At 42.4% G+C, this 25,524-nt stretch overlaps 1 protein-coding gene across 2 annotated transcripts; it reads right to left on the reverse strand.

Moving 5' to 3' along the window:
- Nucleotides 1-6,819: 6,819 nt before the first annotated feature.
- Nucleotides 6,820-24,169, reverse strand: LOC112254537 (ETS domain-containing protein Elk-4). 2 transcript variants are annotated; one of them, XM_024427208.2, is made up of 6 exons: nucleotides 23,638-24,166; nucleotides 16,930-17,144; nucleotides 14,448-15,161; nucleotides 14,050-14,298; nucleotides 13,112-13,237; nucleotides 6,820-10,728 (listed from the first exon to the last, which is right to left on the reverse strand). In XM_024427208.2, the coding sequence occupies exons 2-6, from the start codon at nucleotides 17,134-17,136 to the stop codon at nucleotides 10,630-10,632; spliced, it is 1,395 nt and encodes a 464-aa protein (XP_024282976.1). In that variant the 5' UTR covers nucleotides 17,137-17,144; nucleotides 23,638-24,166; the 3' UTR covers nucleotides 6,820-10,629. The 2 variants fall into 2 exon arrangements, with proteins under 2 accessions (XP_024282976.1, XP_024282978.1); XM_024427210.2 differs by lacking the exon at nucleotides 14,050-14,298 and having other exon boundaries at nucleotides 23,638-24,169.
- Between the last annotated feature and the right edge of the window lie 1,355 nt (nucleotides 24,170-25,524).

Genomic DNA, 25,524 nt, shown 5'->3' on the forward strand with positions numbered 1-25,524 from the left:
GACTAGAACCCAAAAATTTGATCATATTTCTCCAGTGCTAGCTTCCTGTTAAGGCTAGGGCTGATTTCAAGGTTTTACTGTTAACCATCAAAAAATATCATGGGCTTGCTCCTAACTATCTTTCCAATTCGATCCTGCCGTACATACCTACACGTACGCTACGGTCACAAGACGCAGGCTTCCCTATTGTCCCTAGAATTTCTAAGCAAACAGCTGGAGGCAGGGCTTTCTCCTATAGAACTCCTTTTTTATGGAATGGTCTGCCTATCCATGTGAGAGACGCGGACTCTGTCTCGACCTTTTTAAGTCTTTATTGAAGACTCATCTCTTCAGTAGGTCTTATGATTGAGTGTAGTCTGGCCCAGGAGTGTGAAGGTGAATGGAAAGGCACCCTTGCTGTCTCTCCCTCTCTCCACTGAGATTCTCTGCCTCTAACCCTATTACGGGGGCTGAGTCACTGGCTTACTGTTGCTCTTCGATGCCGTCCCTAGGAGGGGTGCGTCACTTGAGTGGGTTGATTCTCTGATGTGATCTTCCTGCCGGGATCTGCCGCCCCCCTCGGGTTCATGGTGGGGAGATCTTATTGGGCTATACTCGGCCTTCTCTCAGGGTAGTAAGTTGGTGGTTGAAGATATCCCTCTAGTGGTGTGGGGGCTGTGTTTTGGCAAAGTGGGTGTGGTTATATCCTGCCTGGTTGGCCCTGTCTGGGGTTATAGTCGGACAGTGTCACAGTGTCTCCCGACCCCTCCTGTCTCAGCCTCCAGTAATTATGCTGCAATAGTTTATGTGCCCCAGGCTAGGGTCAGTCTGTTATATCTGGAGTATTTCTCCTGTCTTATCCGGTGTCCTGTGTGAATTTAAGTATGCTCCCTCCTAATTCTCTTTCTCGCTCTCTCTTATCTCGGAGGATCTTAGCCCTAGGACCATGCCTCAGGACTACCTGGTCTGATGACTCCTTGCTGTCCCCAGTCCACCTGGTCGTGCTGCTGCTCCAGTTTTAACTGTTCTGCCTGCGACTATGGAACCCTGACCTGTTCGCCTCGGACGTGCTACCTTGTCCCGGTCCTCTCTCTCTCTACCGCACCTGCTGTCTCTTACTCTGAATGATCAGCTATGAAAAGCCAACTGACATTTACTCCTGAGGTGCTGACCTGTTGCACCCTCTACAACCACTGTGATTATTATTATTTGACCCTGCTGGTCATCTATGAACGTTTGAACATCTTGGCCATATACTGTTATAATTTCCACCCGGCACAGGCAGAAAAGGACTGGCCACCCCTTAGAGCCTGGTTCCCCTCTAGGTTTCTTCCTAGGTTCTGGCCTTTCTATTAAGTTTTTGCTAGCCACCGTGCTTCTACATATGCATTGCTTGCTGTTTGGGGTTTTAGGCTGGGTTTCTGTATAGCACTTTGAGACATCGGCTGGTGTAAAAAGGGATTTATAAATACATTTGATTGATATTCTTTAGTCATGGTCCATGTGTTTCATTCAAAACCCTGTATTTCCTCTTCTCTCTTTCTCTCCCTCAGTGTCCGTCCGACTGACAGTCTCGCATTTCAGCTATGTAGTATGATTTGACACATTTAGTAGGTATGCCCAATCCCATCACCACTCCACCGTTTAAACCACTCTCTCCCCATCCTACCCTCTACTGCTCCCTTACTCCCAAGTTCGTCCCCTCTTTCTCCACTCCCACACCCTACTCGCTGCTTCACTCCCATGCCACCTTCAACCTCTTTCTCCTACCCTCTACCTCTCCCCCACCTCTTGTCTATCCCAGAGCAAAATAAGCGGTAACTGCGAGCTGCAGTTTTCCAGCTGTGCTGCATGTGTAAAATGTCCAGTGTTAACACATTTATGGATTATGTACCTTTGTTTGTAACAATGTTTTTTTTCCCCCTTATTTGTCAGTGTTGTGTGGCAGCCCCATGCCCAGGATGATGGTGTGTCATATGACTATTCCCAGATCTATGGGCAGTGTTCATTTTGTAAACATAATAGTGACAAAAATGTCAAACACCTATTTTTCAGCTGCAATTGAGGAGGTTATAACTGACTAAATAAACCCAGAAAAACCTTTCATTTGACTTAAACAGGAGGAGACTAAATTATCTGTGACTAAAATCTGACTACTGAGTGGACAGGACAATAGTTTTTGTAGAGATTGAGAGCTTTCCAGTGATAAGCACAATTATTATTTGCAGCACAGATGCGCAACACAATTCCGTTCAGCAGAGGGAAGGACCCGGCACACACAGCCTAGCCTATATCAGCTTGTGAGCTGCTGGGGAGCAAGCGATGAGCGTGAGCAGACAGGCTCTGCCTCCTATTATACACATCACTTAGGCGACTCTCTTGCTTCACCTGTAGCTAAACAGTCACCAGCAGCCTGGTTATGAAACACAAGCTGTTTTACGAAATGAAAAACAATAGCATTAAGTTTAAGAGTAAAACAACAGTCTAGCTATGTCTCTGTCCCTTGAGTGTAGAAACGTTTAAAAATGTGTAGTGTTGGATCCTGTATTATACATTATAGCCATTAGATATATATGATTAAATATTATCTGATGTTGGTTGTGTGAGGTGTCTGCATTTGTGCACTGGAGCATCATTATGAGATTAAACAACTGCTTGCTACTTGCCTGTTTGTGTGACAAGAACTGAGTAACATGGTGTGACCTGCATGTTGCAAAACTGTAGATAACAGCCCAGCAGATGCTTTGTCCTTGTGTTTGTATGTAACAATATTGAGCACATGGTGTGACTTGCTGTATCTTACAAAGTTGTGATAGGGAGGGGTGGTCATCACTAGGTTTAACTGAGATGGAAAAATACTGAACAACACAATAGCAGGAACTGAGCAACTGTTCTAACTAGGCTGCGATACCAGAACAGTAAGGATCTATACATCGACGGAGGGAGGACTCCAAGAAGCGCCAAGAGGCGGGGACCCGCCTGAGCGCCTGCAATAGGCTGGGCAAGTTTAAACCACGCCCAGCCTCTACTGTGATAGGCCAACAGACGGGTTGGAACTATGTCTATCACAGTATAAAGAATACGGTTAACATACATCTTGTCAGTTCTCTGTTCTGCCCTGCGTGGTATTACAGTGAGCCCGTATATACGAAAGTTGCATTTGCCATTTATTACTTAGCTAATAAAAAATACATAGTATAAAATCGGTGACTCATTGTTATATTTATCCTGATACCAGATTCGAATTTACGCAACCCTAGTCTCTATCGCTTGTCGCTTGTGTAGTTTCCCCACCGCTTGTCATAGCGAGGTTCTGTAACCAATGAACTAGCCAAGTCTCCCTCTTTTCCTCTGAGAAAACGGTGAGTTAATGTGGACCCAACGACTCAGACTTCAGTACTTGGACCAGGACTTGAGCACAGGGACTTCAGCCATAGGGACATGTGACTCGATAATTGTTGACTCTTACTTGGACTCGGACACAGGGGACTTGGAACTCGATTTCGGACTCGAGGTTTAGTGACTCGACTACATCACTGGGCGAAACAGTTATCAGCTCCCTTTCTACTTTTGGACATCAATGTGCCTGTGTTGATAACAATTGCAATGACGTGACCGAGTGATGGAGGTGCAACCCATTCTACTTTTCCAATACTTTGCAACACCATCTGGTGATTGTGCTACTCTCAAGCATGTCTGTTTTTTAATGAAATGTGCTATATTTGTGTAGGCTGAATTAGGATTTTACATGGCCGGATAATTGTTATAGTGTATATTCTGATATAGTGAACAAAAATATAAATGCAACAATTCCAAAGATTTTACTGAGTTACAGTTCACAGAAGGAAATTAGTCAGTTGAAATTAATTAATTAGGACCTATTCTGTGGATTTCACGTGGCTGGGCAGGTGGAGCCATGCCCACCCACTTGGAACCTACCTACCTGGCTGCCCGGCCAGCATGACCTTACTATCTGGCTAGCCAGACCTACCTGGCTGCCCGGCCAGCATGACCTTACTATCTGGCTAGCCAGACCTACCTGGCTGCCCGGCCAGCATGACCTTACTATCTGACTAGCCAGACCTACCTGGCTGCCCGGCCAGCATGACCTTACGATCTGACTAGCCAGACTTACCTGGCTGCCCGGCCAGCATGACCTTACGATCTGACTAGCCAGACCTACCTGGCTGCCCGGCCAGCATGACCTTACTATCTGACTAGCCAGACCTACCTGGCTGCGCGGCCAGCATGACCTTACAATCTGACTAGCCAGACTTACCTGGCTGCGCGGCCAGCATGACCTTACGATCTGACTAGCCAGACTTACCTGGCTGCCCGGCCAGCATGACCTTACGATCTGACTAGCCAGACCTACCTGGCTGCCCGGCCAGCATGACCTTACTATCTGGCTAGCCAGACCTACCTGGCCGACCTGCTAGCCCTACCAACCTGGCTGGTCGGACCTACTTGGCCCGACCAACCTACCTAGCTCGCTGGCAGACCTAGCTGGACCTATCTTGCTGGCCTGACCTACTAATTGACCAGCCAGGCAGGTCCGGCCGGCAAAATAGGTCCGGCCAGTCGGCCAGCTAGTTCCAAAACATACCCTTAATAATAATTAATGCAAGTCATGCAGAGCCCTTGGTCTAGTGATAACCCAGCATAGACACGTCACCCTTCTCCCACATTTTGTTGTGTTAGCCTGAATTTTAAATTGATTAAATTGAGATTTGTTGTCACTGGCCTACACACACTGTTTTTCGAACTATTTACAAATTAATTAAAACTGAAAAGCTGAAGTAAGTATTCAACCCCCTTGTTATGGCAATAAGTTCAGGAGTAACAAGTCAAATAATAGAGCCCCACAGTAGAGGTGTCATAATAGCCATAAAAACCTAGCGGTCAAACAGGAAAATGGTTCCAACCGTTTTTCAAACAATTTTTTTCCCATTTCGAAACACTGTTTCGTGTAGGCTTACTCGGGCATGACGTTTTGATATCCATATAAAGTACATTTGGAAAGTATTCAGACCCAATGACCTTTTCCTCATTTTGTTACTACAGCCTTATTTTAAAGTGGATAAAATAAAATCTGCAATGTACACACAATACCCCAAAATGACAGTGAAAATAGTTTTTTTTAAATGTTTGCAAATGTATAAACAATAAAGAACAGAAATACCTTATTTACATAAGTATTTAGACCCTTTGCTATGAGACTTGAAATTGAGCTCGGGTGCATCCTGTTTTCATTGATCATCCTTGAGATGTTTCTACAACTTGATTGAAGTCCACCTGTGGTAAATTCAATTGATTGGACATGATTTGGAAAGGCACATACCTGTCTATATAAGGTCCTACAGTTGACAATGCATGTCAGAGCAAAAACCAAGCCGTGAGGTCAAAGGAATGGTCTGTAGAGCTCCAAGACAGCATTGTGTCGAGGCACAGATCTGGGGAAGGGTACCAAAAAATGTCTGCAGCATTGAAGGTCCCCAAGAACACAGTGGCCTCCATCATTATTAAATGGAAGAAGTTTGGAACTACCAAGACTCTTCCTAGAGCTGGCCGCCCGGCCAAACTGAGCAATCGGGGGAGAAGGGCCTTGGTCAGGGAGGTGATCAAGAACACAATGGTCACTCTGACAGACCTCTAGATTTCCTCTGTAGAGATGGGGAGAACCTTCCAGAAGGACAAGTATCTCTGTAGCACTCCACCAATCGGAAGACATTCGTCAGTAAAAGGCACATGACAACTAGCCTGGAATTATCCAAAAGGCACCTAAAGGACTCTCAAACCATGAGAAACAAGATTCTCTGGTCTGATGAAACCAAGATTGAACTCTTTGGCCTGAATGCAAAGTGTCATGTCTGGAAGAAACCTGGCACCATCCCTACTGTGAACTATGGTGATGGCAGCATCATGCTGTGGGGATGTTTTTCACAGGCAGGGACTGGGAGATTAGTCAGGATCGAGGCAAAGATGAACAGAGCAAAGTACAGAGATCCTTGATGAAAACCTGCTCCAGAGTGCTCAGGACCTCAGATTGGGGTGACGGTTAACTTTACAACAGGACAACAAACCTAAGCACACAGCCAAGACAAAGCAGGAGTGGCTGAATGTTCTTGAGTGGCCCAGCCAGAGCCCAGACTTGAACCCTATCTAACAGCTTTGGAGAGACCTGAAAATAGCTGTGCAGCAACGCTCCCCATCCAACCTGACAACGCTTGAAAGGATCTGCAGAGAAGAATGTGAGAAACTTCCCAAATACAGTTGTGCCAAGCTTGTGTATAAGAAAGGTCAGGAAATATATATATTTTTTTACACACATTTAACCCCTTACCTTGTTGCCACAATACCTCCATTTGTTTGTATGGGTTGCCTTCAGATTCTAGATTCTCACGACACTCGTGGGGTTCCTAGAGCAGAACACAATCGTATTTGTGAGTCTCCCCTTTCCATAGAGTTGTCAACAGTGTGTAGGCCAAACTGTTCAGACACAACATAAATTTGTCTGACAAACACTTTCCACCGCAGATGCGGAAGCCCTACAGGCGGAGGAGGTGGATTGAGACGCAGCCCATACAAAAAAAATATCTTTAGCTTAAACTGACAGCTTTTGATTGGGATTTTTAAAAAATGTTACGGGTGAGCCAATAGACAACGATTTTAAACTGCAAAAGTACCAGTTTAATAATTGAATTGTGATTCAAGGTAAAGTGGTTAAATTCTTTAGTCAAAGGTGTTGAGGGAGGGGGGGTGCTAAGCTGACATATGGAATTGTTTTAAAATGGTCATACTATGGATAATTTTCCTTTTAAATTTTAGGACACCTTAAGGTATCAAACATGTTTTTTTTATTCTGATAAAATATTGATTTCGTCCGTTACTACTAAAGCCCATAGAAACGCATTGAATAACATTCATAAAATGGTAAAAGGGACAGTGAACAAAATACATTATAAGAAACAAGGCTTTGAAGTGTCGTCTTAAATCTAGGAAATATTTTTAAAAACTCAGGAAATAAACATTTTTATTTAGTTAACCCCTTTTTGGGGTAGGCACAAAACTACCGTAATACATTTTTTTTTTTTATACAGGTACAGGTTACCTCATGAGTCCCGTGACACTTGTGGGGGTCCTAGAGCAAAACAGAGAACACCATCGTGTTTGTGAGAATCTTCCCTTTCCACAGTGTAGGTCAAACCCTTCAGACACTAGACGTTTATGTGAGAAGACCGATTTTCGGGATGTCTCATGGTCTGACAAACACCGGTCTAGCTCTGCCACGTTTCACCTCCGATGTGGATGTGTCACACTGGGGGATGTGATGGATTGAGACGTGTCCAATGCAATAAAACTCTATCTAGCTTGACAGATTTTTTTTTGTCATGTAACTTAGATTGACAAACAGGTGCATCAATCGACTCTAGGGGGTTGTAAAATACAATTTTTTCTGAAATATGCACTAGGTGTAATGTTTTGTGCAACAGGGTCTAATGAATGAAACATGAATCAAAATCATTAATATGCCTACATATTCAGAGGTTGTCTTTATCAGAACTATAGTTATGTATATAGAACTGTTTCTGACTACTGTATCAAGTTAATAAATCTAACTCTTTAGTTTGAGGTAATACACATGTTATAAGGCCAAACTAAACATAGGGACTCTGCTTCATTTAAAGTTATGCCTCTTAGACACACTTCCTTAGAATATAAACATTTAAGATTTAATCCTTAGATTTGCATTATAAAGTACTTTGTGCATAGTTTTGCTGTTGATTGGGAAATAGAAATGTACACAATATTCATTTACAGCTATAATTAGATCAATATAGCTTTTTGAAAGAAGTATAATTTGAAACACAGAAAAGCGATGCTGTAAAATCTCATACTACAGGCACCCCATTGTTCTAAATGCCAACATTAAGACACACACCTACACAGACAATATTAACAATATCAAAATACTTAACAAAGACATGGATTTAAGTTTCACTCCTTAAGGCTTCGATGCTCAAATAGTCAATGCCATTAGTCCAACAATGAGTATAGAAAACGGTGTAAAGACCAAAGACATCACCATTAAAAACAGACTACAGAACAGCATGGAGCCTCGCATCTGGTCATGTAACAAAACCACAGATTACAATTCAGATTGTTAGGGTGATGGGGGAGACGGAATTAATTGAAAATACATGTCAGCTGAAGTTCACATCACAATCATATGACAGAGAAAATAGTATCTGACACCTCATAAGCAGATAACAGACACAAAGAGAGGGAAAGAAGAGAGGGATTAAGACAGGTTTGAAGGTATACTGATAAATCATATACATGTGTACATGTTTTAGCTCGTGCAAAATCAAGTTTAGCAGAATCTCCCTAGAAATGATTTGTGGTACATTAAAAGCTCATGTTCCTCATTCACAGGTCTTGCAAATGTGGGTGACGATATTCCATACTTAAGATGACTGTCATTCAATCATAATACCTATGCAAACCTGTTCTAAAACATGAATCATATACACCAAAATGTAAATATTATGTCATGAGAATAAGTAAAAAACGCTATTGTGACAGGCTTTGAACACCCTGTGTGGGTATTCTGACAGCCTGCTTCTGCCTTCAACCGTGCCACATCATTGCCATTTTCTAAACAGTCTTGACAAGGTGACATGTTTGCAATGCAGAAACAGACTGGCACCACCCAGGCTATTCACTGGCCATGTCATGGCAAGGGCCGTTTTTACACACGGGTCATTTTACCCACACCTGGGAGAGGAAACGCATAGGAGAGCCGACTTTAGAGTAAAGGACCGGTAGAAATCTATAATACTTACATTATGTAGTCTATTACTTTATCAATTCACGTTATAAACCAAATACTGTTAGTGCTCTGTAGAAGCTGAGGTTTGCTCCCAGGGAGAGCATATAGGCACTGGAGACCAGGGCAGAGGGAGTAGGATAGGGTGGAGAGGAGGGATGGTTGTTCCTCCTCTTCATGTTTGGCTTGGGGGTTAAGGCACCACATTAGAATGGCTGAGTCTTATGGAGCAATGCTGTGGGTTAGTGACAATATGCCATCCAACACTAGCGCCAGCGAAAGTACTCCTCACTTATCAATTCTATATTCGGAATCAAGATGTGATTTTGCTTCACACATTTAATGTTTTTCTTATGGCTTTATATCAACAGAAGTGCATAGCCGTAGGGTTAGTTTAGGGTGAGGATCATTATTTGCTCAATCTCCACAAGGTTCGTGGCTATTTGTCAAAGGAGGTGATAATAATGGTCCATTGTACTACCCGAGGCCACAGGTTGGTTTAAATTTCCTTTGTAGGTTAGGAATATGGTTAAGGCCAGGTTTAAGGTTGGGACAAAGGTAATGGTTATGGCTTCTCATAAATGTACCTAGAGGTATAGGGGCTTTTTCACACAAATTCAAGCATTACCAACCCATAGGTCACATATGCCCATTTGTCTCTGGTGTAAATGGTGGGTGTGAGGTGTTTTGGTTTTGTTCTGATGTGAGGGCGTTACAGTAAGGACTTAATCTGTTATGGCAACAGTTTATGCTTGCCAACACCAAGTGTGAGGCCAGTTGAAGCATTTCCCATCTGAGGTGGTCTCCAACTTTTAACAAATGTAACATGTCACGAGCTACAAATTATTTTCTAGCTTTCAAATATATACATTATTCTCCTCTCCGGATCCTTTGTGTACAAGAGAAAGTAGTGCACTCTTTTCTGTCAATATACCTGGTAAAATAATGGTTAATAAAAAACTAAGGAGGGCCCTACAAAAATAAAATATAAATCCCCAAATTCGGTTTAATATTTTCCCAAATTCTGTTCTGTTTTATTTTTCCTGGTTTTAGATTTTTTAGTTTGTCACTCAAATTACAATTGTTCACAGAGATACAACCAAACTGGATGTTCTGAATCAATGTCAATGCTTAAAAATAAAGAACATTTAGATTTGAGTGAAATTCCCCTATTTTAATATTTAATTGCGCATCTTGTGTGCCGTCTAATGTACCAGTCTAGCGATGGTTCTGTAGTGCTATTGTGTTAGGCTTGGCTTTTTAAGCCAAGTGGCTAACCAGGGGGGGATAATGTCAATGTTGCGTTGGTTAGATAGTAGCTGGGAGCTTGCGGTGTCTGATACTTGTGAGATTTGTTTATGACAGTTTGCAGTGAAACACGTGAAAATTGCGAGTTACTGGTATCTCGTGATTGACCTGTTTGAGACCCCTGGTTTAAAACATACAACAAATAGCAGGAACATTACCCATGAAAACATCTAAAAAACTGCATTGGAATTGACAACACAGCATCAAACAGAATAGAAGAAGGAAATAATATGAAGGTTCACATAAAAAAAAAAAAAATCTGTAATACCATTGGTCTCAAGAACAGAGACACAATTGCCTGTTCCAGGTAGAGATGCACATTTGTGACTGCTCAGCATCCAATCCATGAACTTTGCAGCACCCATTACTATGGCAATTCCTAAAAAGTCTGGCTAAGCCCTCTTTAGGGGAGTTGTGAACCACCGTGTCTTTTGTCTGTTTGGGGGGTGTGGGGGGAGCTGAAGTAGGGCCTCATTGTCTGGGGGCTGCACAGGTTCCAAGGATAAGGTCTCTTATGTCTTATGAGGGTCTGGGGTGAGGGGTCCAGGGGTGTTGGTCCCATCGAGGCTGTGTGTGGGGATATGGAAATGAGGGGTGAGCACCGAGGGGAACTGGAAGAGAACACATAAGAGAACATGAGAACACAGAACTGCTTCAAATGGGTCATAAAGAGCAGAATTTGGGTCCATAGAATAGAGGACAGAAACAGATGACACAGTAAGGAGTAGAAACGCAGGGTGTTTCTCAATATGCATACTACCGTGCTCCACACTCGTGCTCAGATTTCGTTCTCAGAGGATGCTAGAGTGTGGAGAATGCATAAAAATGTACATTTTGAGAAGCACTCCCCTACCATTGCATTAACTTTAACCAATACAGGCAAAACAACTACATAAAGTAAATGCAAGCATGTAACTTCATAATTATGAGCCACCTACAATGGGGCAAAAAAGTATTTAGTCAGCCACCAATTGTGCAAGTTCTCCCACTTAAAGATGAGAGGCCTGTAACTTATGGACAGGTGTATTTTATACTGATAACAAGTTCAAACAGGTGCCATTAATACAGGTAACGAGTGGAGGACAGAGGAGCCTCTTTCTGTGAGAGCCAGAAATCTTGCTTGTTTGTAGGTGACCAAATACTTATTTTCCACCATAATTTGCAAATAAATTCACAAAAAATCCTACAATGTGATTTTCTGGATTTTTTCCCCCTCATTTTTTCTGTCATAGTTGAAGTGTACCTATGATGAAAATGACAGGCCTCTCATCTTTTTAAGTGGGAGAACTTGCACAATTGGTGGCTGACTACGCCCTCAGAGCATGCGCAGACCAGCTGGCTGGTGTGTTTACGGACATATTCAATCAATCCCTATCCCAGTCTGCTGTTCCCACATGCTTCAAGAGGGCCACCATTGTTCCTGTTCCCAAGAAAGCTAAGGTAACTGAGCTAAACGACTACCGCCCCGTAGCACTCACTTCAGTCATCATGAAGTGCTCTGAGAGACTAGTCAAGGACCATATCACCTCCACCCTACCTGACACCCTAGACCCACTCCAATTTGCTTACCGCCCAAATAGGTCCACAGACGATGCAATCTCAACCACACTGCACACTGCCCTAACCCATCTGGACAAGAGGAATACCTATGTGAGAATTCTGTTCATCGACTACAGCTCAGCATTTAACACCATAGTACCCTCAACTAGTCATCAAGCTCGAGACCCTGGGTCTCGACCCCACCCTGTGCAACTGGGTACTGGACTTCCTGACGGGCCACCCCAGGTGGTGAGGGTAGGTAACAACATCTCCACCCTGCTGATCCTCAACACTGGGGCCCCACAAGGGTGCGTTCTGAGCCCTCTCCTTTACTCCCTGTTCACCCACGACTGCGTGGCCACGCACGCCTCCAACTCATTCATCAAGTTTGTGGACGACACAACAGTGGTAGGCTTGATTACCAACAACGACGAGACTGCCTACAGGGAGGAGGTGAGGGCCCTCGGAGTGTGGTGTCAGGAAAATAACCTCACACTCAACGTCAACAAAACTAAGGAGATAATTGTGGACTTCAGGAAACAGCAGAGGGAACACCCCACCCCATCGATGGAACAGTAGTGGAGAGGGTAGTAAGTTTTAAGTTCCTCTGCGTACACATCACAGACAAACTGAATTGGTCCACCCACACAGACAGCATCGTGAAGAAGGCGCAGCAGCGCCTCTTCAACCTCAGGAGGCTGAAGAAATTCGGCTTGTCACCAAAAGCACCCACAAACTTCTACAGATGCACAATCGAGAGCATCCTGTCAGGCTGTATCACTGCCTGGTACGGCAACTGCTCCGCCCACAACCGTAAGGCTCTCCAGAGGGTAGTGAGGTCTGCACAACGCATCACCGGGGGCAAACTACCTGCCCTCCAGGACACCTACACCACCCGATGTCACAGGAAGGCCATAAAGATCATCAAGGACAACAACCACCCGAGCCACTGCCTGTTCACCCCGCTATCGTCCAGAAGGCGAGGTCAGTACAGGTGCATCAAAGCTAGGACCGAGAGACTGAAAAACAGCTTCTATCTCAAGGCCATCAGACTGTTAAACAGCCATCACTAACATTGTGTGGCTGCTGCCAACACACTGACACACGCTGCCAACACACTGAAATATTGAGGTTTTTTTACTTGGCTCGTCATATTACACCAACAATCCTGGGAATATTTCAATTGAAGCTTGAATCGATTAATACTGAGAAATATGTACAAACAAAGTATGCATCTGCGAACAACCATCCATGTTCCGTTTCATATACTTTGATGTGGACTTGTACTCTGATTACCGTTCCATGCTCGAAGCACACTAGTATGCATATCAAACTGACAGAGAGGACAAGGATAGAAAGAGGGATAAGAGAGACTGAAGTGCAGTGGAGATTGGAGGGATCCCTGAGAGAGGGATGAGTGAGGATAGAGTGATGAGAGTGGGGGTGTGTTCTGACCTGGAACAGGGTGTGTGTGCCCTGCTGGCGCCGGGTGGCAGGGCTGAGGGGAGCCACCGGGCTGAGCGTGCTCCAGAAGTGGATGTTAGACAGAAGGGGACTGGGGGTCAGCAACAGAGTGGGTGTCTGTAAATACACACACACACACACAAAAAAAAAGGAGCTTGTCAGCAATAGATTTGGACACATAAGTAGTCGGCAGGGTAGCCTAGTGGTTAGAGCGTTTAACTAGTAACCGGAAGGTTGCAAGTTCAAACCCCGGAGCTGACAAGGTACAAATCTGTCGGTCTGCCCCTGAACAGGCAGTTAACCCAGTGTTCCTAGGCCGTCATTGAAAATAAGAATGTGTTCTTAACTGACTTGCCCAGTTAAATAAAGGTAAAAAAATGTACAAAAAATTGGGAAGATCAAATTATGGCACAAAATTGTTCTCAAAACTAGAATTCCAGCTTTAAGTGCAAGTAGTCATGCCGACTTGATAAAGACCAGAAGAGAAAAGATGTGCTCTTCTGTATCCATAATGGAGGCTTTGAGGGTTTCGCATCAGCCCAAGGAAAAGTCAACCCAGAGGAGAAGCTGGCCTGGGGCTGGTTCAAACAGCACTGTCTCATGACCACATTAACATAGAGGTAGAATCTGAGAGAATAATGAGACCATTGTCAGGTCCTGCTGATCTAATCTTAAAATCACAACAGGAACACGTGGTCAACATCTCATTGTCATGGTAACTCTGTTCAGAATGGGTGTTCAATAAAACTACAAAATTGCTGCCATCTGCTGGGGGAAGACTAGCAATGAAATGTGTTGACATTTCACTTAGCCTTGTCCCTATAATTGTAAATGTATCTTCTCCTAATCAAGAACACATCTCAAAAAATAATTCTGAGTGTGGAGTGTATAAGATTGCATAAAAATGAATGTGTGTGTGTGTGTCTCACCTGTAGCAATGCAGGTGTGAGAGAGGCGGTGGGAAGGGAGGGGCTGTAGAGGTTCATAGGTGGGAGGTCAGAGGTGGTGACCACCAGTGTAGGAGTGGACAGCTCCAGGACTTTAGGAGGCTTGCGGGCCTTGCCCCCTGTGATATGGCCACTCACACACAACGGAGATAAACTCATCTCCCTATTCCCTCCCTTGTCCCTGTTCTCTACACACACCTCACCACCTGACACTTGGCAAAAACTCTGCACCTGAGAGGGGGGGGGGGCAGTTGAATCACAGAAAGCAAAAACATGAATGCTAAATCCATCTTCATGTTTAGTAATCTACGACTCTGTGGACTGGACGGAGATGGTCTCCATGTCGCAGTAGGTTGTGTGTGCGTGTGTGTTTTCCTTACCCCCTGTATCTGCGTCTCTGTGGGCTGGGAGGAGATGGACTCGATGTCGCTGTCGATTACTAGCTCCTGGGTGGAGTCAGGCACCATGCTGGGGGAGGGGCTTCGAGTGGGCAACTCTGATAGGCTGAAACTATTCAGGATTCGAAGACTCGAGGATTCCATGGGCTTGGCTTGCTCAAACGCACACACAGCCTGAGGCAGGAGGACAGAGTGTGTCATCACGACATCGCCCATGGGAGGGCACAATGGCGGATTAGGTGTTTCTATTGAAATCAGAGGGCTTCTCTTGGGAGGGGTGGTCCCGAACTTGATAACTGACGGCGACAGCAATGGCTGCTGAGAGGGCGGGTCTTGAGCCTGGGTATTGGACTTCCTGTCGGCCATCTTGTCTGCAGGGTTCTCCATCTTAATGGACTTGAAGAGCTGGCGTCCATTTTGCAGCGAGGTGAGGGTGAAGGAGGTGTACAGGCCAGAGTGGATGTAGTCATTACGGTTGGATGGCTTAGTACTGGACCCCTGTGTCACTGTCATACCTCCACCCCTGTCCCCACCTTCACCATCTCCGGAGTTGTTGTCGCCCCTCTCGGACAGGGGCAGGCTACATCCTGCACCCCCCTCCCCTTCCGGCCGAGCAGAGGCATCCCCTTTCAGGATGTCTGGGTAGGAGACGAAACGGTACACAAACTTCTGCCCGTTCACCTTCTTAATGATGTTCTAGAAGAGAGAGTAGGGGAGAGCGAGAAATGTTACGCTATGTGGAAAAATATGTACAGAAGACACACTCTACTCTCTTTCCTCCCCTCCCCCTCTCTCTCTCTTCCAAAAACAACCCACAGAGTAACCACTGTGTGGGACAGTTCCATTCTTCCTGTCTGTACCAAGCTAAATACAGCTCACCACCCCACCCACTGACAGAGGCAGGCTGTCTTTAGGCCAAGCCACAGGCAGAGTGGATGAGACAAACAGCGACACATGAACCCAGCTGTACTCTGGGGGAACCCAGCAGTACTGTGAGGGAACCCAGCAGTACTCTGGGTGGTGTGGTGACATCACAGGATGGCAAAACAGAAACTTCCCTGCCCATAGCTCTACCCAGCTCAGCATTAAACCAAACCCTGCACTCATTTTCAACAGGTCTCATCAAGGGGCCCCTTGTCAAAGTTAATGCATTGTGTGGGAGTGTAAGTTTGAGTGTATGTACCTTGTCATAGTATTTTTTTAAACATTTTATTTCAACTTTATTTAACCAGGTAGGCAAGTTGAGAACAAAATCTCATTTACAATTGCGACCTGGCCAAGATAAAGCATAGCAGTTCGACACATATAACAACACAGAGTTACACATGGAGTAAAACAAACATACAGTCAATAATACAGTAGAAAAATAAGTCTATATACAATGTGAGCAAATGAGGTGAGATAAGGGAGGTAAAGGCAAAAAAAAAGGCCATGGTGGCGAAGTAAATACAATATAGCAAGTAAAACACTGGAATGGGAGGTTTGCAGTGGAAGAATGTGCAAAGTAGAGAGAAATAATGGGGTGCAAAGGAGCAAAATAAATACATTAGGGGAAGAGTTAGTTGTTTGGGCTAAATTATAGATGGGCTATGTACAGTATTCTGCTGAGTTTGTTGTAATTCATGCTGTGTGTCTCGTGTGTGTGTGTGTGTAGGGCCCTCTAAAATCTGTGATGCGGAGAACACGGACGAGATCACGGAATCCAGACATTAAAACAGGATTCAACAATATGAAAAAATGAACTTATTTGAAAATGTATTGACTTGCCCAAGATTATCATAGGACATGAACAAAATGCATCAGTGATTCTTATTTTCCTTAAACTTTCTGAAGAGGCAACGTGTGAATCCCGTCTGTGTGCTCGTTTGTGTATTCTGGTAGATGGGAAGGCTTTCCAAAAAACCTTTGCAATTAAATGTTAACTACAAAGTAGCCTATGCCTACCTGGCAGAATGATATCATGATTATTTTCATCATTCCAGAGGGTATTTGTTTAGCAAACTATGCAATCACATGTGCACTACATAAAACAGCGCTAACCAAACAAGGCTCTTACATTTTTGTCATTTAGCAGACACTCTTATCCAGAGCGACTTAGAGTAGTGAGTTCATACATTTTCATACTGGTCCCCCATGGGAATCAAACTAACAACCCTGGTGTTGCAAGTACCATGCTCTACCAAGTAAGCCAAGGACACTGTGTGCACTTGCTGGTATGCACTTGAATCTTGGATTTTTCCCAGACCTCAAAAGTGGTCTGCTGATGTGGTTAAAGCATTGTTGTGGACTTAGAACATCCAATTGAATTTTTTCTACTAAAAACTGTGATCTTGAGTGCAAAAACCTGAAAATATTTTAGACAAATCAGAAACCTTGAAAAACAAAAAAGGAGAACAGAATGTGAAAAAACTAAATGGAATTAGGAAAAATAATGTATAAAGCCTATGCATGCATGTGTGCATACCTTGTCGTAGTAGTATCTTAGGGCTCTGCTGAGCTTGTCGTAGTTCATGCTGGGTTTGTTCTTCCGGGTGCCCCACAGTTTGGCCACCTCCTCTGCCTGCAGCAGCTTGAACTCGCCCTCCTCATTGGTCCAGCAGATCAGCTGATCATTGGTGGGGTCCAATAGGAGCTGGAGAAGGAACTGCCACAGGGTCACGGAGCTGTCCATGCTCCCCGCTACAGAGAGAGAGAAAGGGGATGAAGATGACAGATCAGACATGCAGTGTCACCAAAAGGCAGTTATTGGTGATTCCATGGTAAAGTCAACCTGAGCATGTAAAAATAAAGATAAATAAAAATAAAATTTACAAATGAAACCACATTCCAAATTATCATTCATGTCTATATGTTGGAGTTCAGGCTTTATTTGACCAATTAAAGCAGGAAGTGCATGATTTTTTTTATATTACAGTGTAGGAGGCCAACTCTAAGGCTTTTAGTCATTCATATTTCATTGCAATTAGAAAGGGCTCACAGAGCTTGTTTTTCCACTCACACCTGTCCCCCAATGTTAATGAGGAAGATGAGATGTTAATGAAGCAATACAGAGCAAATTGAGTGTCTTGGGTTTTGTTTGCATGTTCTATAGTCTTGTAAATATAGGGGGGGGGTGACTGGGACAGGCAATGTATAATCCATAACGTATTGTAAACCATACACCTTACATCGGATTATTTAAACTTTCTCTGTAAAGCTAACTTTCATTAAGATTTTATATGGTCAACAAATGGGTCCTTTCTTTTCATTGTCAATACCCTTTTTCAGCATGATGATATCCGTAACATTGATAAGTTAAGAATGTGATGGATATTGATTTATCAAATCGTAGCTTCACAGACTTGTGCATTCACCTGATTTTGTGTGCTTGTTCTGAGATGTATCCCTTAGACTTTCACTGAAACAATTGTTGATATCTTGAAAGTTGGGTTCAAGCTAAGAATATCTTGAATATATGCTGAAATGCATTTCTCATACATGGCAGTACCGTTTTTTTTTAGATAATATGTGAATAGTTTAAAATGAAAGCCCTCCAAAATATACGGACTTCATCCAGTGTCCAGAAAAGTAGATTGGCAGTATAGGCACATATATGGTCTCATTTGCATATTTTGTTACAATGTTTCAGAAAAATTGTAATTACCCCAAAATATGATATTTTTGTGTCGACATTCAACTGGTAGGGGTTGATATTTATGAAGAGCGAGAGAGAAAAATACATTTTAGGGTGTGGTACCTGGTCTTGTATACACTGTTTTTATGTAACCTTTATTTAACTAGGCAAGTCAGTTAAGAACAAATTCTTATTTACAATGACGGCCTAGGAACAATGGGTTAACTGCCTTGTTCAGGGGCAGAACAACAGATTTTTACTTTGTCAGCTCGGGGATTCAATCTAGCAACCTTTCGGTTACTAGTCCAACGCTCTAACCACCTGCCGCCCCTACTCAGGTGATTACGCAATCCTAAAACACTATGCCTTTTGCTGACATTTTTAAAACATTCCAAATGCTAACAAATGTGTTGACTGATTTTGAGCAAGAAATCTTTAAGATTTGAATGTCTAATTCAGACTAACATCCATAACGGTCATTGTACCTCTCTAAAGTAAAAATGGAAATTACAATATCAAAAGATATACGTTTTTGTGTTTAGCCAAGCATTTCCTTCGAAATAGATAGCTATGTTTTGATACGAGACTTACAGTGCATTCGGAAAGAATTTAGACCCCTTCCCCTTTTCCAAATTTTGTTACGTTACAGCCTTATTCTAAAATGGATTTTAATTTTGTTTTTAAAAGGCTTGTTGCGTCATTCCCAAGAAGAATCAAGGCTGTAATCGCTGACAAAGGTGTTTCACAAGGTACTTAGTAAAGGGTCTGAATGCTTATGTAAATGTAATATTTACAACATTTCAAAAACCAGTGTTTGCTTTGTCCTTATGGGGTATTGTGTGTAGATTGATGAGGGGGATACACAATTTAATACATTTTAGAATAAGACTGTAAAGTAACAAAATGTTTAAAAAGGTCAAGGGGTCTGAATATTTTCCGAATGCACTGTACACCTTAGACTTTTGCTTATATGTTCAATCTCTCCAAAAAGCTTGTTTATGTCATGAAACATCCATTTAAATATGTCATGAAACGCTATTTATTTTCTTTATTTCTTCAACATGCCACCATTGGGGGGAAAAGTCTGCTTTTTGGGGTACGGGCTATCATAGACACACATACGTTTAATTTAGCCTATATTTTGTTTGTTCATTCTGTGAGACATTAAAGTTGTGATTTTGCATGCAATTGTTATGTCCATAACGCTTGAATCACCCTTATCAAACTGGTGAACTGCTCCTACTTATAGCCTTGTAAAGTCCCCCATTCCGAATCTACAGCCTCAGTCAACAAGCCTAGAGTATCTGCCCTTTTCTGCACTCAACAACGCAAAAGCAACAACAACAAAAAGTCTGGCACCAAGGCTATCAGATGTTAATGTCAGTTGCAGCATTTGCTAATCTTGATCACCTAATAATGAGTTACTGTTTGGAATTCAAGGTGATTTGATGATCAGTGATTCTGCACAGCCCAGCTCTTTGGTCAGGCATATCATCTTGAATGTCATCAGTCATGAAGAAAACATGTTTTAAACACCTTTTCACCTGTTCTCTAGAAATACTGTACATTCATTCATAAGGCTTTGAGAGAGACAGACACATTATATTTCTGAATTGTAAAGCTGCAGGGGACATTAGTGTTGTTTGGACTTCTCTAAAGGGGAACTAGAGGGGGTGCAGTGGTAAAGCAGCCTTTCATACAACTCTGAATAACCCCATCACGCACCACTTCATGGACAACAACAAAGGAGCAGGGAGCTTCGTTCTGTTTAACTCGGCTGTGAACTCGGCAGTGAGAGAACACACACAGAGGGGCTCAGAGGAGAGCTCTACTGTATGAGCCTGGCGTATGGAGGAAATAAGGTGGATTCTACTCCAGTCCAGGCCCATTAAATGGCTAGGTGGAGCCCACATCTATCCTGTCCCTTCAGATATTTAAATACCACAGGACTTGGGTTGTTTTCAAACAGAGGAACAGCATTAGTTTTTAAAATGACAAAAAAGGTGAATAGGCTAGTAAAGCTAAAAACTGATTTTGGTTGGTTGATTATGAATGCTAAACAAGACAATTAAACTAAATGAATCAAAACAACCTAAACATCAAAGCTATTAAGCCCTACATATGTGCTCCTTCCCCTAAACAATATTATACTGAGATTGGGCCAGACACCATTTTAGAATCTTAATTTAAATAAGGCTACTGCCAGTTTTCCTGCCTTAAATTTTTGTATTTTCTGGCATTCAATCTTCAATAGCTCTTATACAAAGCATGCCATGACTATGAAAACTATATATTCTGAATCAGGGGAGGATGGACAAAAATCCACTTGTTTTTTTGTGGCTTTTAATCGTCAATAGTTCATATAATATAAAAAACAAAAAATAAAAAAAACAATTCATTCTAAATGGATATCAAAACACAATCCATACCGAAATCAAATAAATTTGGGTCAGTATCAATGCGTGACGTCACGTCCGTAAAACAACCTGCACACGCATCTCTCCAAGTTGACAATGGCGGGTGTCACAACTGGCCTATGATGACAACCTTGGGTAAGATAATTTCTTAAGAAGTGAACATGAAAGTAGCCAAGACCATCCCTTTAAGGTTTATTGTTATAGATCATTTTTGGGTGGAGTGAACTACACCTGCTGAAATTTTGCATGAAAGGAGAGTGTAATAGGGGTGGTGCATTACAGAGATGAGCTGCTGTTAGAGCTGAGTGATTACACAGAAGATTTTTTTTCATCCCTCGATTATTAAACAACTAATTGACCGACGTTGGTTCAATTGTTTGAATTCCATTTAGTAGGCATGACAAATGTATTATAAAAATGTCAGTTATATAATCAAAATCAATAAATAAAGCATGTTTTGGAGCTCATTCTGTAGTCATGGCACGCTTTGTGTAAAAGCTATTGAAGATTGAAAGCACCCAAATCCTACAAATAAACAAAAAAAACTGGATATTTGTCCATTCTCCCCGATTGAGAACTTTAATAGTCATGGCACGCTTTGTCTAAGAGTTACTGAAGATTGGGGGCTTTCAAACAAATTCTAAAAGAAAATGAATCAAATAAAAAACCTGTGGATTTTTGTCCATCCTCCCCCAATTCAGAAAATATAATTTTCATAGTCATGGCACAATGTGTAAGAGCTATTGAAGATTGAAAGCTGAAAAAAATACTAATACAATTCTAATAAAATACAAAAAGATGTGTATTTTTGTCCATCCTTCCCCGATTCAGACTATATCATTTTCATAGTCATGGCACTTTGTGTAAGAGCTACTGAAAATTGAAAGCCAGAAGAAAAGAAAATATAAAAGAAAACATCCCCCCTGCAAAAAAAACCTGTGGATTTTTGTCCAATTCAGGTTTTTAGCAATTCAATTCAATTCAAGGTTTTTAGCAATGTTTGCAAATGTATTAAAAATAAAAAAGAACAAAAATACCTTATTTACATAACTATTCAGACTCTTTGCTATGAGACTTGAAATTGAGCTCAGGTGCATCCTGTTTCCATTGATCATCCTTAACATGTTTCTACAACTTGATTGGAGTCCACCTGTAGTAAATTCTATTGATTGGACATGATTTGGAAAGGCACACACACCTGTCTATATAAGGTCCCACAGTTGACAGTGCATGTCAAAGAAAAAAAGAAAAAAACATGAGGTTGAAGGAATTGTCCATAGAGCTCTGAGACAGGATTGGGTCGAGACAGATCTGGGGAAGGGTACCCAAAAAATGTCTGCAGCATTGAAGGTCCCCCAAGAACACAATGCCTCCATCGTTCTTAAATGGATGAATTTTGGAACCACCAAGATTCTTCCTAGAGCTGCCCGCCCAACCAAACTGAGCAATCAGGGAAGGGAGGGGACCAATAACCCGATGGTCACTCTGACAGACTTACTCTGTGGCGATGGGAGAACATTCCAGAAGGACAACAACCTCTGCCACACTCCACCAATTACGGTAGAGTGGCCAGATGGAAGCCACTCTTCAGTAAAAGGCACGACAGCCAGCTTCGAGTTTGCCAAAAGGCACTTAAAGGACTCTGAGCATGGGAAACATGGTTCTCTGGTCTGATGAAACCAGGATTGAACTACTTGGCCTGAATGCCAAGAGTCACGTCTGGAGGAAACATGGCACCATCCCTACGGTGAAGTGTGGTGGCAGCAACATGCCATTGGGATGTTTTTCAGCAGCAGTGACTGGGAGACTAGTCAGGATCAAGGGAAAGATTAACGGAGTACTGATGAAAACCTGCTCCAGAGCGCTCAGGACCTCAGGAAGTTTCACCTTCCAAAAAGATGACAACCCTAAGCATACAGCCAACACAACGTAGGAGTGGCTTCAGGACAAGTCTCAATGTCCTTCAGTGGCCCAGCTAGAGGCAGGATAGAACATATCTGGAGAGACCTGAATATAGCTGTGCACCGACACTCCCCATACAACTTGACAGAGCTCGAGGAGCTGAAGAGTAGAATGGGGAATAACTCCCCAAATACAGGTGTGCCAAGCTTTTTGCATCATACTCAAGGCTGTAATCACTGCCAAAGGTGCTTCAATAAAGTACTGAGTAAAGGTTCTGAATACTTATGTAAATGTGATTTGTTTATTTTAAATACATTTGCAAAAATGTCAACCTGTGTTCACTTTGTCATTATGGGCTATTGTGTGTGTAGATTGAGGGGAATCAATTTTAGAATAAGGCTAACGTAACAATGTGAAATAAGTCATGGGGTCTAAATACTTTCTGAATGCACTGTATCATTATCATAATGGTATTCTTTGCATAAGTTATTAATGATTAGAAATCGCAATATCTACAGAATATATAATATAAAACTCATTGTACCTCGGTTTGATGTGGTACATCTGACTGCTTGCTCTCTGCATAGGAAATGGGTTTATGGGGCAAGAAGGCCTGATAGGGTTGTGTACTGAACACTGCCTACCTAATGCTTGTGCGTCTAAGAGGCTTAGATAAGTAAATCTGCCTTGACTCATCCAGGCCAGCTGGGACACACCCCCTACTCACAATCTGACCGTGTAAAATGGGTCAAAAAGGGACCAACTGGCTCTCAGTGCGGCCGCCAAGAGACAAGATTATTTATAAATAAATATATGATTAGCGTTTATCCGACACAGCACTCACACAGCTAGGACCCACAGAGAAAAGAGTGAGATGTCACTTGCAATATGTTAGTGGTGTTTTAATTTGTCCACCAAAACAATAATACCGTATAACAAATCACTAAAATACGGTGTTAATGTGATAGTTGACATAGCTTTGTTTAGTTACTAAATTAACTAGCTTGACATTCAGACAGCTAGCTGTTGGCTACAACATGGCCATTTCGCTAAAGTTAGTAGTTAACCAACGCTAATTTAGCTAACCTAACGCTGAGATTGGATGTAACGATGTATTTACCCATATTGCAATTAGCTAGCTAGCATTTACTGTCATACCCTTTGTCACCAAGCTAGCTGGTTTACAGTATTGTAACTAGCGAACTACGCTAGCGTTAGTTACGGTACGTCGGTAGCTTACCTTGCTAGTATAGCTCGCTTAACATATGAGCCGTCCAGAAGTGTCGATAAAAGTCCCAAAACATGACAGAAAATGAGCTTGCTATGTTCAGCAAGCCGAGTAGCAAATGGGTAACTACGTAATTTAAGTAAAAACTATAAATTGCGGTATACGTTTTTGGCGATAAAAATACAGTGCGAATATTTAAGAACAGGAAATTAAAACCATGCTGAGATCACTTCCTTGTTATGTTTGCGTTCCATAAACGCATAGTTTTTTTTGTCACCGCCGACTGCTACTGTGGTTTGAAGTGTCGTCGCGCCAACCAATTTTACTTTCAGCACGTTACATTTGTCTTCCTGTCTTCACAAAAATGATATATATTAAACGATGCTGCAAGCTAAAATAAGTTAGCTGTCGACCCACAATCATATTGTGTAGGCCTGTAATGTAATTTCGCAAGTTACAATATAAAAGGCAAATTTGCTAAGAAATAAGCGACTAGCTATTGTCATGCTTCTGATGCTCGTCTCGTATGAAGCATTCGTGCGTGGGAGACGTGGAGTGAGAAATGTTGCGGCAACCACCCATCGCTGACGGCTATTCTAAAACAACTGGAAACATATTTAGTGCTTCTAGAATGTGTTGTCTGCCAATATGTTTTTTTCCAGGTGTAAATATGCGTTATGTCACATTCTGCTTTTGACACTACTGTTCAGAGCAGAGATGGGTCAAAATAAAATCGGGACAACCTGCTCAACAAATACCCCATCTGACCACTCTGTGACAGCCTTGCACAAAATGTACATTTGTTTGATCAGAGACAGAGTAACCAGTGTCTACTGTCGAGATGGATTGTAGGTTGCCCCTGTAGATCATGCTCAGAAACCTATGGATCTCCTTTCCTTATCCTTATGAAATAACAGCCTTTTCTGTACAGTGGAGGCATCTGGTGTGTGGTATTGGAGTGTCTTACCTCTATTGATCAGATGCTTCAGTGACAGTGGTGAACTGAAATTCAGCTATTTTCATACAGTGGATATTTTTCATGATTACATTGATCTAAGCCCCAAACAAAGGATATCGTCAGCTCATACCAGGCATAATGTAAATAAAGGAAACTTGTATGAGACACACAGGCTAGTAGTAATGTAATAACAACCTGTGTAACTAATGTGATACTGTAGTGATGTTATGGTTAGTGAATGTCTGAGTGTGTTTTACTGGTACAGTTCGCCATATTGAGGGCACTAGGAGAGTAGACAGAGGTTTTCAATGAAAGATAAAATGCAGGCTACACACATGACACTGGTTCAGGCACTGGACAGAAAACACGCAGACTAGAGTGAACAAATGGTCAAAACATTGAATCACTGTTTGAAGTATATCAAATTTGTGGACAAATTCTTCACCTTTTTAAATTCTGAGAGGGTTGTGGAGAGCCATAGATGGACTGTATATTTTTACTAAGATGGGTCTAGAACTCACACAGAGTAGAAGTAGCTGTTAGGCACAGATCTAGGATCAGTTGGGCTACCCTCCCTCTCCAATCTAAACCTTAACCATTACAGGGGGAAACACTAACCTGTGAACTGAAGCATGAAGTCACCTGTGGCTGCAAACAACAGTGTGATGAGATTTTATATATACAGTACATATACTGTGTTTTACCATTCATAGACCAGCATCTGGTAGTAACCCTTCTCTATTGCAAACGTCATGTGAAATTCAGGACAATCTGAAGAACACCACCACAACATAAATTAAATTATACCATAGACTGTGTTCATTCAGCTTGCCTGACAACAGAATTATTTTGCCCGCTGCTCTACAGTGCCTTGCAAAAGTATTCATCCCCCTTGGAGTTTTTCCTATTTTGTTGCATTACAACCTTTAATTTAAATGTAT

This window comes from Oncorhynchus tshawytscha, linkage group LG07, assembly GCF_018296145.1.
Source record: "Oncorhynchus tshawytscha isolate Ot180627B linkage group LG07, Otsh_v2.0, whole genome shotgun sequence".
Taxonomy (NCBI): Eukaryota; Metazoa; Chordata; class Actinopteri; order Salmoniformes; family Salmonidae; genus Oncorhynchus; species Oncorhynchus tshawytscha.